Source organism: Arachis stenosperma, chromosome 3 (genome assembly GCF_014773155.1).
Source record: "Arachis stenosperma cultivar V10309 chromosome 3, arast.V10309.gnm1.PFL2, whole genome shotgun sequence".
In the NCBI taxonomy this organism is placed as follows: domain Eukaryota; kingdom Viridiplantae; phylum Streptophyta; class Magnoliopsida; order Fabales; family Fabaceae; genus Arachis; species Arachis stenosperma.
Window position 1 is genome coordinate 38,108,918 of NC_080379.1, and position 16,966 is coordinate 38,125,883.

General features: G+C 30.5%; 3 protein-coding genes across 3 annotated transcripts; 1 reads left to right on the plus strand and 2 right to left on the minus strand.

Moving 5' to 3' along the window:
- Positions 1–2,220: 2,220 nt before the first annotated feature.
- LOC130970633 (golgin candidate 1-like) lies at positions 2,221–6,352 on the minus strand. The gene is made up of 15 exons (XM_057896771.1): positions 6,207–6,352; positions 5,562–5,622; positions 5,412–5,486; positions 5,256–5,327; positions 5,031–5,093; positions 4,849–4,947; positions 4,524–4,595; positions 4,261–4,329; positions 4,031–4,078; positions 3,482–3,577; positions 3,310–3,386; positions 3,056–3,101; positions 2,854–2,952; positions 2,709–2,753; positions 2,221–2,560 (listed from the first exon to the last, which is right to left on the minus strand). Exons 3-15 carry the CDS (start codon positions 5,412–5,414, stop codon positions 2,486–2,488), a joined length of 864 nt encoding a protein of 287 aa, XP_057752754.1. The 5' UTR covers positions 5,415–5,486; positions 5,562–5,622; positions 6,207–6,352; the 3' UTR covers positions 2,221–2,485.
- Positions 6,353–6,937: 585 nt separating this feature from the next.
- On the minus strand, positions 6,938–7,933 carry LOC130965925 (uncharacterized). The gene is made up of 4 exons (XM_057890681.1): positions 7,779–7,933; positions 7,409–7,641; positions 7,041–7,310; positions 6,938–6,994 (listed from the first exon to the last, which is right to left on the minus strand). The coding sequence occupies exons 1-4, from the start codon at positions 7,804–7,806 to the stop codon at positions 6,938–6,940; spliced, it is 588 nt and encodes a 195-aa protein (XP_057746664.1). The 5' UTR covers positions 7,807–7,933.
- Positions 7,934–13,246: 5,313 nt separating this feature from the next.
- Positions 13,247–15,162, plus strand: LOC130967585 (probable UDP-glucosyl transferase 73B6). Its single transcript, XM_057892514.1, has 2 exons — positions 13,247–13,948; positions 14,149–15,162. The coding sequence occupies exons 1-2, from the start codon at positions 13,370–13,372 to the stop codon at positions 15,007–15,009; spliced, it is 1,440 nt and encodes a 479-aa protein (XP_057748497.1). The 5' UTR covers positions 13,247–13,369; the 3' UTR covers positions 15,010–15,162.
- The last annotated feature ends 1,804 nt before the right edge of the window (positions 15,163–16,966 follow it).

Genomic DNA, 16,966 nt, shown 5'->3' on the forward strand with positions numbered 1-16,966 from the left:
ACAATTAAATATAAATTTTTTATTAATTAAAAAATTTAAATATAAAAATAATTAATAACAAACTATTTTTATAAGATGTCAAGAATATGTGGTGTTTGAATAATATTTTTTTATAAATATCTATATGTATCCAGAATAATATTGACAGATATATATTGATATAATATTTAAATTAAATATATATAAATATTACCGTTAATTTAAATGTATGTAAATACGTAAAGTTATATGTTTTTTGTTGGTTAAAATATGTAAATACATTTTTATATTTGTGAAAGTGAATATATCTAAGTCATCGAAAAAAAGAAATATATTAAAATAAATAAATATTAATAAATTTTTGTGTGTAAAATTAATATTTTTGAAAAGAGATCGTATATTTAAAAAATTCAAAAATAAAAAAATCATAAAAGGTCCAATATTATCTTTAATAATTAATTAATATAAATATAATTAGCCTATTTAATTAATATATTATTTACATGTTACATAAGACAAAATATACTATATTTTATTTACAACATGTCAAATCTAATCTCTTTAATTACTCTCTTTTTAAACACTTATCACACTATCCTTTTAACAACACAAATATACACATATACACATATAAAAAAATCTTTTTTTTTACATCATAAAATTCACTTTAAATTTAATGTGTTCTAAAGTCTCAATCATAGAAAAGGTTTTGCTAAGAATAACAAGTTTCCAAGCACAAAGGAAAGTATCATTTCTTTCTCGCCAAACCACTTCTCCTCGGGGGACGACGGATGAGGCAACGAGGGAGTATCATGATCATCAATTCATTAACACACATTTCTCAAATGATCTCATAATGTTGCACGTAGTACTAATAATTTAGGGATGTTTACTAGGCAAGCTAGCAAGTAGGCCTCAAAGTGAGACAAACTAGAAGTTAAACCAAACTTAACTTCAGCTTATAAAAATTGAGTTTGGTGCATAGGCTCTATTCATTAATAATTGAATCTATTTTTTAAAAAATTTAGCTCATCAAAAATTTAGGAATTGACTCAAATAATAAGAACATAATTTATAATTTTATATTAATAAATTATAATTTATATATTTTAAAAAAATTTAAAAAATCAATTTTATATATTTTTTATTTATCAATAAATTATCAATTTTTTTATTTATATTCTACATTAAATTATATATAAAAACAAATATAAATTTTAAATAATTAAGATCATATATATATTTCATATATATATATATATATATATATATATATATATATATATATAATCGAATCAGCTTATGAGCTAATGAGCAGCTAAATTTATTTAAGTTCAAACTCGACTCATTTAATTTATGAGTTTAATTTCAGACTCAAATTCGACTCACCAACTAACAAATTTAACTTACTGAATTATTAACGAATTGAGTACAAACTGACTCATAAACTGACTTAAATCACTTCCACTCCTATTAGCAAGTATTCAATCATAATGAATTGGTCACCATCGCTGCCACATGGATCTCGTCTCTGCGCTAGGACAAACAACGAAACAAGACTGACAAATAAACTCTTAAAGTATTTACATTATTTAGTTAATTAAAATAAATTCATAAATCATATATTATCAAATCAGAAAAGATATTAAAAAAACATAAAAAATAATTCAAAAATACATGTTATAGATTTATATAAAAGATATTTTATTTAAAAGTGATATTTTAAATCAGCCTTTCGATTATATGGAGGACTGATCTGAATTTTAAAAATTCTTAAGTATTATGGTTGTATTAACTAATGATAAAAATTAATTTATCTAACTTTTTACGATATTTGATATGAAAATTAGTTTGTCTAATAAAATAAAATATTAAAAATTTGTTTGGTTATTAAAATTTAGAATTGAACTGTTCGACCAAAATATTCTAAGGGTTTAATTTGGAGTATTACTATATATTTATTCTACAAATTTTAAAAAATAATTTGTTAAAATAATAATACAGAACATTCATCACAGCGCCTTAGCAATCTATTTTGGACTTAGAAATTAGAAGGAAAGAAAGAATAGTATCACGGAAGCAGAAGTAAGCATAGATTGTCCCATTGCAATAGTTAACTGTTAACATCATCCAGTCATCGACAAGACTTTGAGCTATTAGCATTAAGCATTAACTCGATCAAAAAACGCCAGAGTTATATAAATAATTAAGCTGCTATGTACAAATTACAATAGAATTTTGTACATGCAGGTGTAGTAATGTAATATGTATTATAGTCTAAAGGATTGAAAAAGTTAAAGAAAAGAATGGGATATCACAAGAATGAATTTCTGTACCTAAATCATGTTTTTACGATTTTGGTGAAAAAATAAAGCAAGAGATGATGCCATCCCACATTGAGAAAACTCGAGCATGCAGCAGTAACGATTACATGCATTTTCAGGGTAATCTTGAAATGTTAACACCAGATGTAGGGCCTTGAATTTTTTTTTTCCCCATCATAAGATTAGTCATGGTAATTCGGGTCAGAGAGTCCCAAAGATTTTGCAACCTCTCTAACATCCAAATTGTGAGCTTGCTCCTACACAAGGGGAAAAAATAATATACCCGTAGTTAACGGAATTTGATACAAGTAAGTTATTTCGTTAAAGTAATTTATTGTTGTTTAGATCATTGGATTTCAAGATTCTATATTGCAAAATTGCAATTAGCATATGTATTTCTTCTACCTGAAGGCAATGCAAGAGATACATCAAGAAGAGATGTACAAACACCTGCTTGCAAGTTCCCATGGTCAGCAAACAACTCAAAATCCTTTTACGGTTATTTCATCTCAGATATTGGACTTTTAAATGCCCAACGAACTGATCTCACCAGATAGAAAAATAGACCAACTCGAGCCGTTGGATAACGCCAGAGAAATCTTGTGGCCCTTACGGCTCCTGAATCTAATAGTTTCACTGCTTTCTGCAACTGGATGAAGTATTACAAACTAGTGAAACTAATGCTAAAAAAGAAAAAGCATTACCCCCATTATTATAGTGACTGAATACCTTTTTTGTTACCAACATAATACCTGAATGCTTGCCCCAACCAAATGGCGATTATGCGAAGGAAGTGGCCTGCAATTCCGTATATGGAAATGAAAACAAGAATAACAGAATAAAACGCCTATTTTTGGTACTAAGTGATTGTCAATGATTTTTAGTTTTTTAGGTTCAACTATAATTAATGTAGTAATGATCAAAATGAAGCTTGTGCTAAGTTCCATCAAAACGCGTGCATCATAGACAAAAATGAGAGAAGCTATCGTAAAGAGAGGAAACATACTCGAGGGTTTTCATTTCAGTATCTTCTTCCCAAGATGAAGATGGTCGACGAGAAATTCTATTTTTTTCAGTCTCAGCCTATTCAAAAGGAAAATGATGTTAACTCAATCAATGATGGAGTTCACTCAACCATTAATCCAGTTGCTAAAGGATCCCACGCACAAATGCCAAACCTGTGCTTCTTGTAGACGCTTATATTCTTTCTCCAATTGAAACTCAGCGGCAGCTTTTTCGCTGCTCATGGCTTCTAATTGTGTCTGTTTATAGTACTGAAACGAAACGATGTATGTGAATAACACAAATTAGTTGAGAGTAAACCATCAACAATGCATCTGAATTATTTTCGTCCAAACATATTTTCAAATTTTATTATCGACAAAAATATTTTTAAATAATTTTAAAATGTGACAAAAATATCCAACTTTATTTAGAGATATGTTCGAGAAAAAACGTAAAGCGGTTTACTTGTCAATGTCAAAATCTCATATACCACATAGAAAGCTTTGTTTGTTACGTCACTTTTTTTCATTAATATAGAACGTTTTAGTTCACGAATGTGCATTTGTGTTATATTTTTAAATAATTTAAGGATATGTTTATTGATAACAAAATTTGAAGACTTTTTTATCCATAACAAAATAATTTGAGTGTATTTTTTGTGATTTACACATTCCTTGAACATCAAAATTAATTGCACGAAACATAGGTAATGCAAGAATTACCAAAAGGTCCGTAAGTTCGCGATAGCGTTTCTCCAATTCCACATGCTCCTGCTTAGCAATTATTATGATAGTGGTTAAAATACCAACTTTTCAATAACACACACGTTATTGCAATTTTTATTGTTATTAAGAAAAAAATTCAACATTATTGCAACAGATGGTCATTAAGAAGCCATACTATTGAAATTTTGAAATCTTTTGACAAGATGCAAATAATTTCATTTCAGTACCTGACGGGAGTAATGCTCAGCATCCCTCTTCATGGCTGCCATTTCCACTCTCATCTTTTGCAGCTCAGCCTGAAATTGGAATATAGTAAGTAAAAGAACAATAGAATCAACCTTGACCAGCATTACGTTAGATCATTTTGTCAATTAACATCATTAGAAAGTAAGGTCATGATCACCGGTCATTAAACAGTTCATGGTGCTAAGGCTCACTCAAACAATATTCAGGAGATGACTAAAAAACAAAAAAAAAAATGAACAGTTGCCTCTATTGAAGAAATCTTGTTTTCAGCTTCTCTCTGACTCCTATATGCTCGCTCTGTTTCTTCCTGCCATGCCTGCATCTCAATAATTAACACCATCATTAGAGCATTATTTATTTATGTATTTATTTATTTCAAAATGTGACACTTGCTGATAGACTTTACACCTAAAGCTAAAAAAGTTAAGATAAACGTAGTTTTAAACTTCAATATATGCAAAGAACCAGAAAGAATGCTTCCTTCTTAAATATGTTACACTCATATTCTCACAGTACAATTAAATATAGTGAAAACTCTCCTTTACTCTTGAGACTCTGAGAGAGTATACCTGAATTACTTGATTTGCCTCTTCTGGTGACTTCTTTTGTTCACGGCGCACGCGATCTCCAATATCTTGCAATTCTTGATTTAGGAATGCACACTCAACCTGATAACAGATGATGTCACACTCTTCTTGGTAGAACTTTATTTCAGAATAATAATTAGTCTTCCCATTTAAAATGTGTGTACCTCAAGAAGTACCACCTTCTGCTCCAATTCTGTGGCCTTCAAGGTCCTCTCATCTGCTATTCTCTGCAACAGAAGCAACCAAAAACCAACTAATCAATGCATATGGTCAAGCATGATGTTAAGAAATGATGATTTATACCAAACTGAGGAAGCCCGAATGACATAGTTTTTTTGATAATATTTATACATAATTACAAAATTAAAATGTATGATAGCGTACATTACCTGTATCCTTGCAAGAGCTGTAGCTGCCTCAATAGCTCTGTGCTCCAATTTCACTTCTTTTTCCATAAAAGCCTGTTTTACCAAAGACAAACCAGAAATGGTTATATGTTGGAAGAAGAAAAATTTAATGAGAAACTAACAATTTTGACTGCAGACCATTTTGGTAGCATTATGTGCTGCATGCTCTTCTTCTGCTCTTCGCTCAGCAAATGCTAGTTCCTCTCTTAGAGCCTACAAGAGATTTTAATTTATGAATATCAAACTGCATTAAAATAACAGGAATCTTATATACTGGGGAGAACCTACATGCCTGCATCATTCTTGTCTCTATTTGATCTCGGTTTTTCATCATAGACTCCATGTTTGCCTGGTAGTATGTGAAATGTGTTACCAACAGCTTGGAAAGCTAAACATCAAACTCCAATGCATGAATATACTGGTCAAGTACAACGAAAACGCAAATCGCAAATCGTAGAAGAAATTACAAACAAAACTGAAATATGGTGTTTACTCAATCAAAGATATTTTACCCTAAGTTTTTCCTAGCATCTATCTCACTTAAGGAAAAATACTCCCTAAATAGACATTAGAGAGGAGTAAATTCTAACCTACAATGTTGCAACAAAGATACATGGAGAAATTCACATGTGTAGCTTTTGATATTTTTCTTATGAATAGGAATTAGATAGGTGAACATGCATTTCTAGAAGCCAGTATCATACATAACCAAAACATTCTTTCAGGGACTAGTGTTAAAGGGCTTAGGTAGTACGAATGAGTTCAGAAAGTCTAGAACTCGTTGCCATTGATGTACCACCAAATAATAATAATAAGATGCAAAACCTTAAAATCCTAAATAAGTTCGCCAAAGGAGAAAGTATCCACGAAAGAATCAAAGCAAATAATGCAGACTAAAGCACACGCGCATTCCATAAATTAACTATTCTGAACCTGAAGGGAAGCTATATTTTCTTCTGATAATGCAGCCTGCTTCTTTACTGCATCCATCGAACTAAGAAGTGCCTCAATTTCAGAATTTTTTGCAGCCAAGGCTTCAGCCATGTTTGATTCAACTTTTGCTACTTCCCTTTTATTTTGAGACAAATCCTTCTGTAGCTGTTCTATGCGAACTTCAAATGATTTATTCAGTTCTCTCTGTACATTTAGTATTCGTTTAGCGATATAATTGTGGAATTGTTTCTATGTCAAGATATGATAACACCTGGGAACCCTTACAGTAGTATCAGTAATGGAGTTTCACCTCTGCACTAAGCAGTTTTTCTAACTCTGCATTTCCAGATTTGTATTCCTGAAGACTAGATGATAGTCCAGCACAAACCTAACCATAATAAAAATAAATAAAACAAACACATATCAATCAGACATCTCACTGCAAATGAAATTAGGATTAACTCTCTCAAGGATCCAGACCCAATGTACAGGATCTGCCACTAGGATCAGGCTTCTCCCATTTAAAGAGGCTTACGCTGATGAAATAAGTAATAACACTCTTACCCTAGCTAACCTTGCCTCATTGGACTGACCAGTAGATTTTGCTGCTTTGAGTAGTCCTTGAGCCTGATCAAGTTGATCCTGTAGTTTCTTCGGAGAAATGTCAGTTTTATGATTTTCTTGAGTGCTTCTATTGACAAAAGATTCAGCTTTGATATCAGCATCTTGAATTATAGTGTCACCACCACGATTGAAACTTTTGTCATTGGCCACAGATTTAGTTCTCTCTTGATCCATATTCACATCGGAATCCGAATTCTCAATCTTGATAACTTGTTCAGCATTAGTGGGTTTGTCTTCAGTGGAGCCTTCAATTCCTTTGTTATCCGGAGAAGGATTCTCCTTATGCATATCTAGAGCATTCTCTTTTACGGGCTCCCCATTAAATGCCTCTACATTGTCTTTGATTGGTTGATTTGTAGGAGTGAAAGCACTCCCATCGTTTTCTACTACATGATCAGCCGGTGCTTCTGGTGTGTCACCTTTCTCTTTGGTAGTATCAGTATTTGTAGGAGATGAGTTTTTAGATTTTCCCTTTTGAGCCTGAAATTCGCAACATAGTAATTCAACTACCAAGACGAGTGTGATGTGAAACAGAAACATACTATTCAAACAAGACCTGTGCATGGTGATGGAAATACCTTGGACTTTGATTTCCTTCTCTTGCCATGTGATCCTTGCCCAGTAGAAGCTAATTTCCAGAAATGTAACAAGTTGCAAATGATTTTGGGAGATTTTACAGAACATATATTGGAAATATAATAATCTAAAAGGAAGAAGGAGACGAAGAAACCTGGAGAATTAAAATTAGATTGTTCATCTGATAAATCAGTGACAACAGATTTCGCTCTTCGATCCACAACTTCAAATAAATCTGATCAATCAAAAACAGGAAAAAGAAAAGAATGTAGCTCAGAGAGTCCTAACAATTGAAGAAAAAATGAAGTCCATATATCCATATTCGCCTGGGCAGTTGTAGCAGTGATGAATTTCAGCAAAAGATGCAAATACCTTCAGCCGCTTTGAGCCAGTGTGCCATTGCCAGCGTCGATCAATGGAACTGGATTTGAAAGCTGATAGATGGAATCACTCGGAGAATGGCGATGGCGCCACGCATAATAACGGTTTTCTCTATCGCCTTTCCGTTACGTATTCATTAAGTGATCATCAGCACCCAGCACTATTCTGTTTTTTTTTTTTTTTTTTTTTGATAAATACAGACCCACTATTAATCTACACAGCAAGAAAAGAAAATATGTAGGAACCAAGCGGAAATCAACCAACTCTTTTACATATCTAAAGTCCGAAACAATCATTTCCATGTCAAAAAAAAATTAATTTTAATGCATTGTCTATGTGTAAAATAATTTTATATGTGTATTTAATTACGTAATATTATATAAAAAATAACTATTTTTTTATATTAACTGCATAAATAGTTATAAAAAAAAACGAATACGATTATACCACCATATAAAACATTTTATAAATTAAGTTCGTCCAAAAAACACAACCAACATTTTCATTTATGTACGCACGTTGTACAATTATTAAACTATATTAATAATAGTTTATTAATAGTAAAAAAAATCAAAGATTTAGAACAAAGTTAATTGAGTAAGTGTGGAATTATTATTATCATGAGTTGTTAGGAAAAAATATTATTACTTAAAAAAAATTATTTTAAACAAATAAATATAAGATAATATTATTGTCAATATATGTTATATTATTTATAAAGATAAAATATATTTTTTGTTTTTAAAGTTTGTTAAAAATTTTAAAAATATCTCTAAATTTTTTTTAAGTTTGTCTCAAAAAATTTTTATTTGTATTAAATATACCATTGATAATTAAATTTTAAAAAAATTTAGGACTAATTCAATAATAATAATACGTACATGATAAATATATTTAATTTATTTGTATTAAAAGTTGTTCTTATGAAGTTATTCCTGAATTGATCATAATTTTTTTAAAAAATTAGTTGTTAAGGATAAATTTGATGCAAATAAAAAATTTTTAGAATAAAATTAAAATAAAATAAAATTTAATTATATTTTTAAAATCTTTAACAAACTTTAAAAAAAATATATACTTTATCCCATCTTAAAAGTTAGTTTTAAACTTTTAATATATTAGAAGAACCTTTCAATTGACATTAGTAAAAAAGTAGTTTTAATTAGGAAAAATTATCAAAAGTACCCATGAAGTTTACGAACGCTGATAAAAGTACCCATAAACTAAGAAAATTAACGCTGTACCCATGAAAGATGGATTCTGTATGACAAAAGTATCTAAATCTTAAATTTTTATTGATTTTTTAATAAAATTTCTAAACTATCCCACCCTTACCTCATTCTACCGTCACTCCTTCTCTTCTCACTTCTTCCTCTCTCCTCACTTATCCCTCTCTCAAAAACCCTCACAGAATCTTCTCCCTTTCACTTTTAAGGTGACTACAGCATCTTCATCGCGCGCCTATGATCCAACCTGAGGAGAATATCGCTGTGGCGCACCTGTTGCAGCCGAGGAGAACGTCATCGTGGCGCGCCTGACCCAGCAGAGGAGAATACCATTGTCGCACGCCTGAGAAGAGAGAGGGTCGTAGTGCTCTTGCATGCAGGAAGAGGGTTCGGTAAAGAGAAATCAAAGAAGAAAAGGAGGTGGCGTTGTGGATGGAGGTTCTGCCATTAACGATGTTACAACCGGCGAAGAAAAGGTATTTCTTTTTTTTTTATTTTATTTTTCTTCTTTTCAGAAATTGATTTAGTTACTACTAAAATGATATTGTTCTATTTTTTTAAAGCTGCTTCTATTTTTTATGAAGGTTGAGATTGATTTACAGAAGATCAGGTTTACGACTATTTCTACTTCCGATTTTTTGCTGAAATAAATTTCAAATTTGATGAATGGATTTGTTGGTTTTTTATGGTTGATGGCTATTTCTACTTCTATTTTTGCTAAAGTGAATTGAAATTGGATGAATGAATTTAAAAATTTTTATATGTTGAGTATTTTTTTGTGTTTGATTGATTTGGTTTGGGTATGGATTGTAAATTTATGAGTGAATCGGTTAAGGTTCGATCCTCCTCCACCACGATCATTGATTTCGGTCTGATTTGTTGTAGGAGTAGTTTCAGACTCCATGGCAAGGATTGGTGTAGATTGGGTTATGAAAGGTTGAAAAAGTGAGTTGAGGTTGAGTGTAGGGTAGTTTAAAAATTTTATTAAAAAATTAACAAAAATTTAGAATTTAGATACTTTTGTCATACAGAATCCATCTTTCATGAGTACAGCGTTAATTTTCTTAGTTTATGGATACTTTTGTCAGTATTCGTAAATTTTATGGGTATTTTAGTAGTTTTTCCTTTTTATTAAAATTTGAAATACGCCTTGGGACATGTTATGTCAAAGATTGAGCGTCAATGGTAACAATAGAACGTCAAGATAGAAAGTGTGGAAGCGATTGTGAACGATAGCAATAGAGCATCAAAGGACAAAAAGTGCACTAATAGTTACTAATACAAAAAGTGCACTAATAGTTACTAATTCAAGTTTGAAAATTAGCCAAGATATTATAAGAGTAATTCTGAATTGACATTAGTTTAGTTTATAAACAGAAATTTTGACAAATATTATAATCAGTTGAATTATTTTTGAAAAACATCTATAAACTTAAAAATAATACTCTTAAATTTTTTGGCATCGCAAAGTCAAATTGAAAATTTTAAATAATTTTCTGAAGTCTAAATTTAAATTTATATTTTATTTTCTACTTTTAATTAAAATTCTTTACTTTTATTTATTGTTATTTATCTTCATCCTTTCTCTTTAGTTTTTACATTTTATTTTATCTTACATTTTGCATGTTTTTTTTATCTTTAAAATTTACTTCTTTAAGTTATAACACTATAATTAAGACACTAAAACACTTACAACAGAAGTTATTTTCGTTCTTTAAATTAAGATTATGAAACAAAATTTAAAAATTATTAATTTATTTATTGTTAATGATAAAAAAAAAAATCGAATAAAACATGCCATGAGATAGAGTTATACAATTTGTCAACTCGCTCGTTACATTACATACCTATCATATCGTTGTTTCTACTTGTTCCATTGAATGAACAAGCTCTTCCTTTTATTTTTTCTTTTATTTAAGTAAATATTCTATCTATTTGATACTTATCATCATGCGCTTTTGCCCTGCTGCTATGCCAAGTGTCGTTAAAAATTAAATGAAAAATAATACTCTAAATAGATTTTTAAAAAATTTACAATCTAATAAAATTTATTTCTAAAACAATTTAACTAAAATTTTAAGTTTGACTTTTTATTATACGTCAGATACATTATCAGTCCAGTTTAAATCAGTTAAGATTAACAACGATATTCTACGTGTCTGTTATAATTAGTATCACATGTAAGACACTTTAATTTTTGACCATTTTAAAATGGACAAATTAGTTCTTAGAGTAGTCAACACTAGTACTCTGTCGTTACATTATCTTCTTCTTCTTCTCTTCTCTATTAATCTCTCTCGTCTGGCTCAACATCTTCATCATTCTCCGTGCCTCCACCAGCATCTTAACATCGCCACCATAACACGCACCTAAATACCTCATCTTCTCCTTCATGGACCTCTTAACAAACTCATTTCTCCATCTAATCCGCATTTACTTTTGCGCACAAGGCATTACCTACCCTCTCATGCAAGCCTCCCTCATTTGCACCCTTCTCTACCTCTCTTTCAACTACATCCTCGTCACGCACCTCTGCCTCAGGGTCGTCGGTGTTATCGTTGCCTCCGCCGCCTCTAACCTCTCCAACTTCCTCTCTCTCATCGGACGTTTCTGGCTCTTCGGTCTCCACTACCTCACGTGCTCATTCAACCCACTTCATTTATCTACGTGTTCCCTTCTTCCTTTAGGGTTCGCAATCTCTACTCGAGTGGGAAATGAGTTTGGCACCAACCGTCCCCTTTAGAGTTGAGCCCTCTATAATGGTTTCTGTCTTCTTCACCGTCATGATGAGCTTTTCGTTGAAGGAGTTGGTCCCTTTTAAAATACCGTCATTTCGCTTTTTTAGCTTCTAAACTAGAGACTAATAATTTGTGCACTTCAAAAACGATATCGTTCTATTTTCATATGATACGACGTCTTTTTGTTCACGTGCCCAGAGATTAAATTGTCCTGTGCGTGACACGTTAGCTAGTCAGTTGACACATAGGACGTTGTCGTTAGTCTTAACCGTTTAAAATTAGGTTAAAAATGTATCTGGCATATCATGAAAAAAGTTAGGCCCAAAATTTTAGTTAAATTTTCTTGGAAACAAATTTATCGAATCGTAAATTTTTTGGAGACCTATTTAAAGTATACTCATTAAATTAATAAAAACTTTATACATAGCAAAATAAAAACAATAATATTAAATATCAAAAGTATTATTTATACACTAAAATCAATTATAAAAAATAATTATCATATATTTATATATAAATATATATTATTTAATTTATTTTTAATATATATTTTATATTAGTGATTGATTTTGACAATTAATTTCAAGATAACTACTTAAATAAAGATGTTAGAAATATCTTGTTATCGTGATCTTGATTTAAAAAGTGTGATTTATTTATTTTGTCATATTTTAAACAAAGATAACATTTTTATAGCATATGAAAATTAAGTCTTAAAATCTATCATCTAACGATAAAAGTAAAATATCTTTATATAAAGACAATTATAAAATTTTCATTGGAGTATCACCTTATTTCAATGTACCCATGCCATAATTGATTTAAGGGAGCTACTCATACAAAGACACTTAAAACGTCTTTTTTTTAAAGATATTTTTTAATTATTAAAATTTAATCTATATAATCAATCAAACTGTGTTATTTTTGTCAAAATTAGACCAAACAAACTAATTTGACCGAAAAATCGATAAATCAAATCTTGAATTGATCTAAATTAATATTCTTTTTTTTTATAGAAAATGACTAAATAACTAAAATATTCTTATTATATATATTAATTTTAAAAATTCTAAATTCTAATTCAATGATGATATAGAAAAAAAAAGATTAGGATTTAGAATTTTTAAAATATATAATAGAAATATTTTAAGTCATTTTTTATAATAGGGGTATTATAGTCATTTTTATAAAAAATAATAATTTAAATTAGTTCAAGATTTGGTTTATTGATTTTTCGGTTAAACTAATTTATTTTGTTTAATTTTGACAAAAATAACATAATTTGATCGATTATATTAATTAAATTTTAATTATTAAAAAAATATTAAAAAAAAGACCTTTAAGCGTCTTTATTTATGTGAGTGGTTCCTTATTTAATATATAATCTGAACTCGTGCAAAGCGCCCTCCGGAACTTCAATCTTTAATCTTCTACTATATATAAACAGAGCAAACCATAGCCAAATTCTATAGTAAAATTACCATAATTGATTTAATATTTAACCTGAACTCGTGCAAAACGCGCGCTCCGGAGCTTCAATATTTTAATCTCCTACTATATATAAACAGAACAAACCATAGCCAAATTCTATAGTAAAATTACCAACATTGCAACAACAATGAGCAAGGAGAACCGCGAACTCCATGTTCTTTTCTTCCCGTTCTTTGCTAACGGTCACATAATCCCATGCGTTGACTTAGCCAGAGTCTTCGCCGCAAGAGGAGTGACATCTACCATAGTCACCACCACACACAACGCACCCTTCGTCTCAAGAACCATCGGAAAATCCCAAATTACCCTCAGAACCATCAAGTTCCCGCCACCGGAGGAAACTGGCTTGCCTGAAGGATGCGAGAATTCAGAATCGGCACTGGCACCGGATAAGCTCATCAAGTTCATGAAAGCCACCGTGCTCCTTCAACATCCATTCGAGCAAGTGCTGCAAGAACTGCATCCAAACTGTGTTGTTGCAGACATGTTCTTCCCTTGGACCACAGACTCCGCCGCCAAATTCGGGATTCCAAGGATCGTGTTCCATGGGTTGGGCTTCTTCCCCTTGTGCGTTTCCGCTTGCATCAGAACTTACAAGCCACAAGACAAGGTTTCATCCTACACAGAACCTTTCTTGGTTCCCAACCTTCCCGGCGACATAACTCTGACCAAGATGCAGTTGCCACAAGTCCCTCGAGATGACGAGGTCTCTTATTATGCGTCGAATACAACAGTATTAGAATTCAACGTATTAGAATAAATTATCATCTAACGGTTTTAACTATCATCTTGATATGAAAATAACTCTACATAGTTTCTACCTATCTTCACCTTCTTAAATTAGCAAGTTGTTTAATATATTGTATTTAGTATTCAGTACTCAGTAGTTGTATTTGTGCAACATAGGTATTCTGCAAGTTGCTTGATGATTCTAACGAATCGGAGTTGAAGAGCTTCGGTGTGATCGCCAACAGCTTCTACGAACTGGAACCAGTTTACGCCGATCATTACACCAAGGTGCTTGGTAGAAGAGCATGGTCGTTGGGTCCAGTTTCTCTATGCAAGAGGGAGACAGAGGAAAAAGCAAGCAGAGGAAACGAAGCAGGGATCGACAAGCAGGAATGCTTGAAGTGGCTTGAGACAAAGAAACCAAACTCCGTTATTTATGTGTGCTTTGGAAGCATGACAACGTTCCCAGACGCTCAGCTTAAAGAGATTGCTATGGGTCTAGAAGCTTCGAATCATCCATTCATCTGGGTAGTGAGTAAAGGATCAAAAAAGAACCAAGAAGAAGATGAGAAGTTAGAGTGGCTCCCAGAAGGGTTTGAAGAGAGAATGGAAGGGAAGGGGATGATCATAAGAGGTTGGGCGCCGCAACTGATGATTCTTGAGCACGAAGCAGTTGGCGGGTTTGTTACGCATTGCGGTTGGAATTCGACGCTGGAAGGTGTTTGTGCCGGGGTGCCGATGGTGACGTGGCCGATGTATGCAGAGCAGTTTTATAATGCGATGTTTCTGAGGGACATAGCGAGGATTGGGGTTGGTGTTGGGGTTCAAACGTGGGTGGGGATGATGTGGGGCGAGCCGGTGAAGAAGGAGGTGATAGAGAAGGCGGTGAAGAGGGTAATGGAAGGTGAGGAAACAGAGGAGATGAGGAGAAGGGCGAAGGAGCTTGGGAAGAAGGCTAAAGAGGCTGTGGAGGAAGGTGGATCGTCTTATTCGCAATTCAACTCTTTGATTGAGGATTTAAGATCGCGTGCTCAATGAGGTAGTCAAATATCTGCAATCATGCATTCATTAGGTCATTTGAGAGATGCAATTGGAATATCCCTGTGGCCTTAAGTCTATCATACATGCTTGTATTGTATGTATTCACCATTTTGAAATAATAATAATTTTTCTTTTGGCCTTTTTCATATATATATTTCTTATCGATTTCAAAAAAAAAATAGTTCTAAAATAATTAAATAATTACTGTGGAGAAACAAATTCAATCCTTTCAAATTATAATTCTTATGAATTATTTAATTACTAAATTATATTTTTATTTGTGAATTGAATTATTAGAAAGTTTTAAAAATTACTTTTTTGGACTTTTGACTTATAAAAAGTCATATTAATGTTGTTTGGTAAAGTTTTTAAAATATATTTAAGAGCTTTTGAAGAAATAAAAAAATTAATTTTTTTACATTTTAAAAATTATTTTATCTCTCTTATTTATTAAAACAACTTTAAAATAAGTATTTTTAAGATAAAAATTTAAATATAAAATAATTTATTTATAAGGTACTTTTAATATAAGTTCTTATGTTTTAAATTCTTTTTTTAAAAAAATTTAATTAAATTGTATACCGAAACTGACTATATACAAAAAATAAGAGTTAATAGTCAAAATCCTCCCTAAAAGATACCCCGATCTCCATTTTGGTCCTCAAAAGATAAAGTTAATCGAAATTGTCTCCGAAAGATACACGACTTGGTCACGTTAATCCTTCCGTTAGTTGGATGATGATGTGTCATGTTAAGTGTCATGTGGCATATGATGATGTGGTGAGTTAATGTCATGTGTCAGATTAGTGACACGTGACAATGTCACTTGACATGTAAAAAAGTTATTTATAATCAAAATAGTCCTTGAAAGTTTAGACGTAACTAATTTTCATCCTTAAAATTTTAAAAATTAATCAAATTAGTCCTTATATATATATTTTAATTTTTTTGATAATATTAAATTTAAAATATTTTTTGATACTACTAATTTTAAAAGAAATCTAATTGACAAACAAAAAAAATTAATAATGTATCTTTTTTTCTTAAAAAATTTTCAATAAAATTATCTCTCTCCTTTAATTCTTATCAAAATCTCTCTTTTTTTTCTATTCTAAAACATTTTTCTTACATTATTACATTTTGCTGGAATATATATATATATATATATATATATATATATATATATATATATATATATATATATATATATATATATATATATATATACTCAAAATTAAAATGTATGTATTTGTTAACCTAAACAAAGTTATATGATCAAAATCAAAATTTATGTACGTTAACTTAAACAAAGTTATGTATACCACTATTTTTTTTCTACTACATCTTTTTTTTTTCCATTACGATATTACTTACATATAGGATGTAATGGTAGTGATATTAAAAGTCAAACTTCAAGAAGATCCACAAATTTTGCTTCAATTTCAAACTTTACAAAATATTGAAAAATTATTTCTTAATTATTATTATTATTATTATTACTATTATTATTATTATTATTATTATTATTATTATTATTATTATTATTATTATATGCTAAACGAATAGCGTACTACATGCAAAAATCATAATAAATTTTTGTGTGTTTCATATGTTTGAGATAGATTATATAATTTTTCTTTTAATATCACTACCATTACATCCTATATGTAAGTAATACCGTAATGAAAAAAAATATAATAAAAAAATAGTGGAATAATTTTGTTTAGGTTAACATACATAAATTTTGATTTTAAGCATATAACTTTGTTTAGGTTAACAAATTCATACATTTCAATTTTGAGTATATATATATATATATATATATATATATATATATATTAACCATTGGCCCAAAGTTGAGAGTTCCCTTGTAAGCTCTCCAGCTCTTCTTCTTTTTCCTTCTTCTTTTCAATCATATTTCCAATCAATAAAATATAATTTTATATCAAAAAAC

Bases quoted from the DNA above. Each gene is read 5' to 3' on its own strand.
- LOC130970633 (XM_057896771.1), bottom strand. The intron at 4,948-5,030 runs GTACACACATTT...ATCTGTTATCAG, and splicing joins AGAAGGTGGTACTTCTTGAG to GTTGAGTGTGCATTCCTAAA. The intron at 4,330-4,523 runs GCAACTGTTCAT...TTCCAATTTCAG, and splicing joins ACAAGATTTCTTCAATAGAG to GCTGAGCTGCAAAAGATGAG.
- LOC130965925 (XM_057890681.1), bottom strand. From the start codon at position 7,806: ATGGCACACTGGCTCAAAGCGGCTGAAG. The intron at 7,642-7,778 runs GTATTTGCATCT...TTGATTGATCAG, and splicing joins CTGGCTCAAAGCGGCTGAAG to ATTTATTTGAAGTTGTGGAT. The intron at 7,311-7,408 runs GTATTTCCATCA...TGCGAATTTCAG, and splicing joins GAAGGAAATCAAAGTCCAAG to GCTCAAAAGGGAAAATCTAA.
- LOC130967585 (XM_057892514.1), top strand. From the start codon at position 13,370: ATGAGCAAGGAGAACCGCGAACTCCATGTTCTTTTCTTCCCGTTCTTT. The intron at 13,949-14,148 runs GTCTCTTATTAT...TGTGCAACATAG, and splicing joins AAGTCCCTCGAGATGACGAG to GTATTCTGCAAGTTGCTTGA.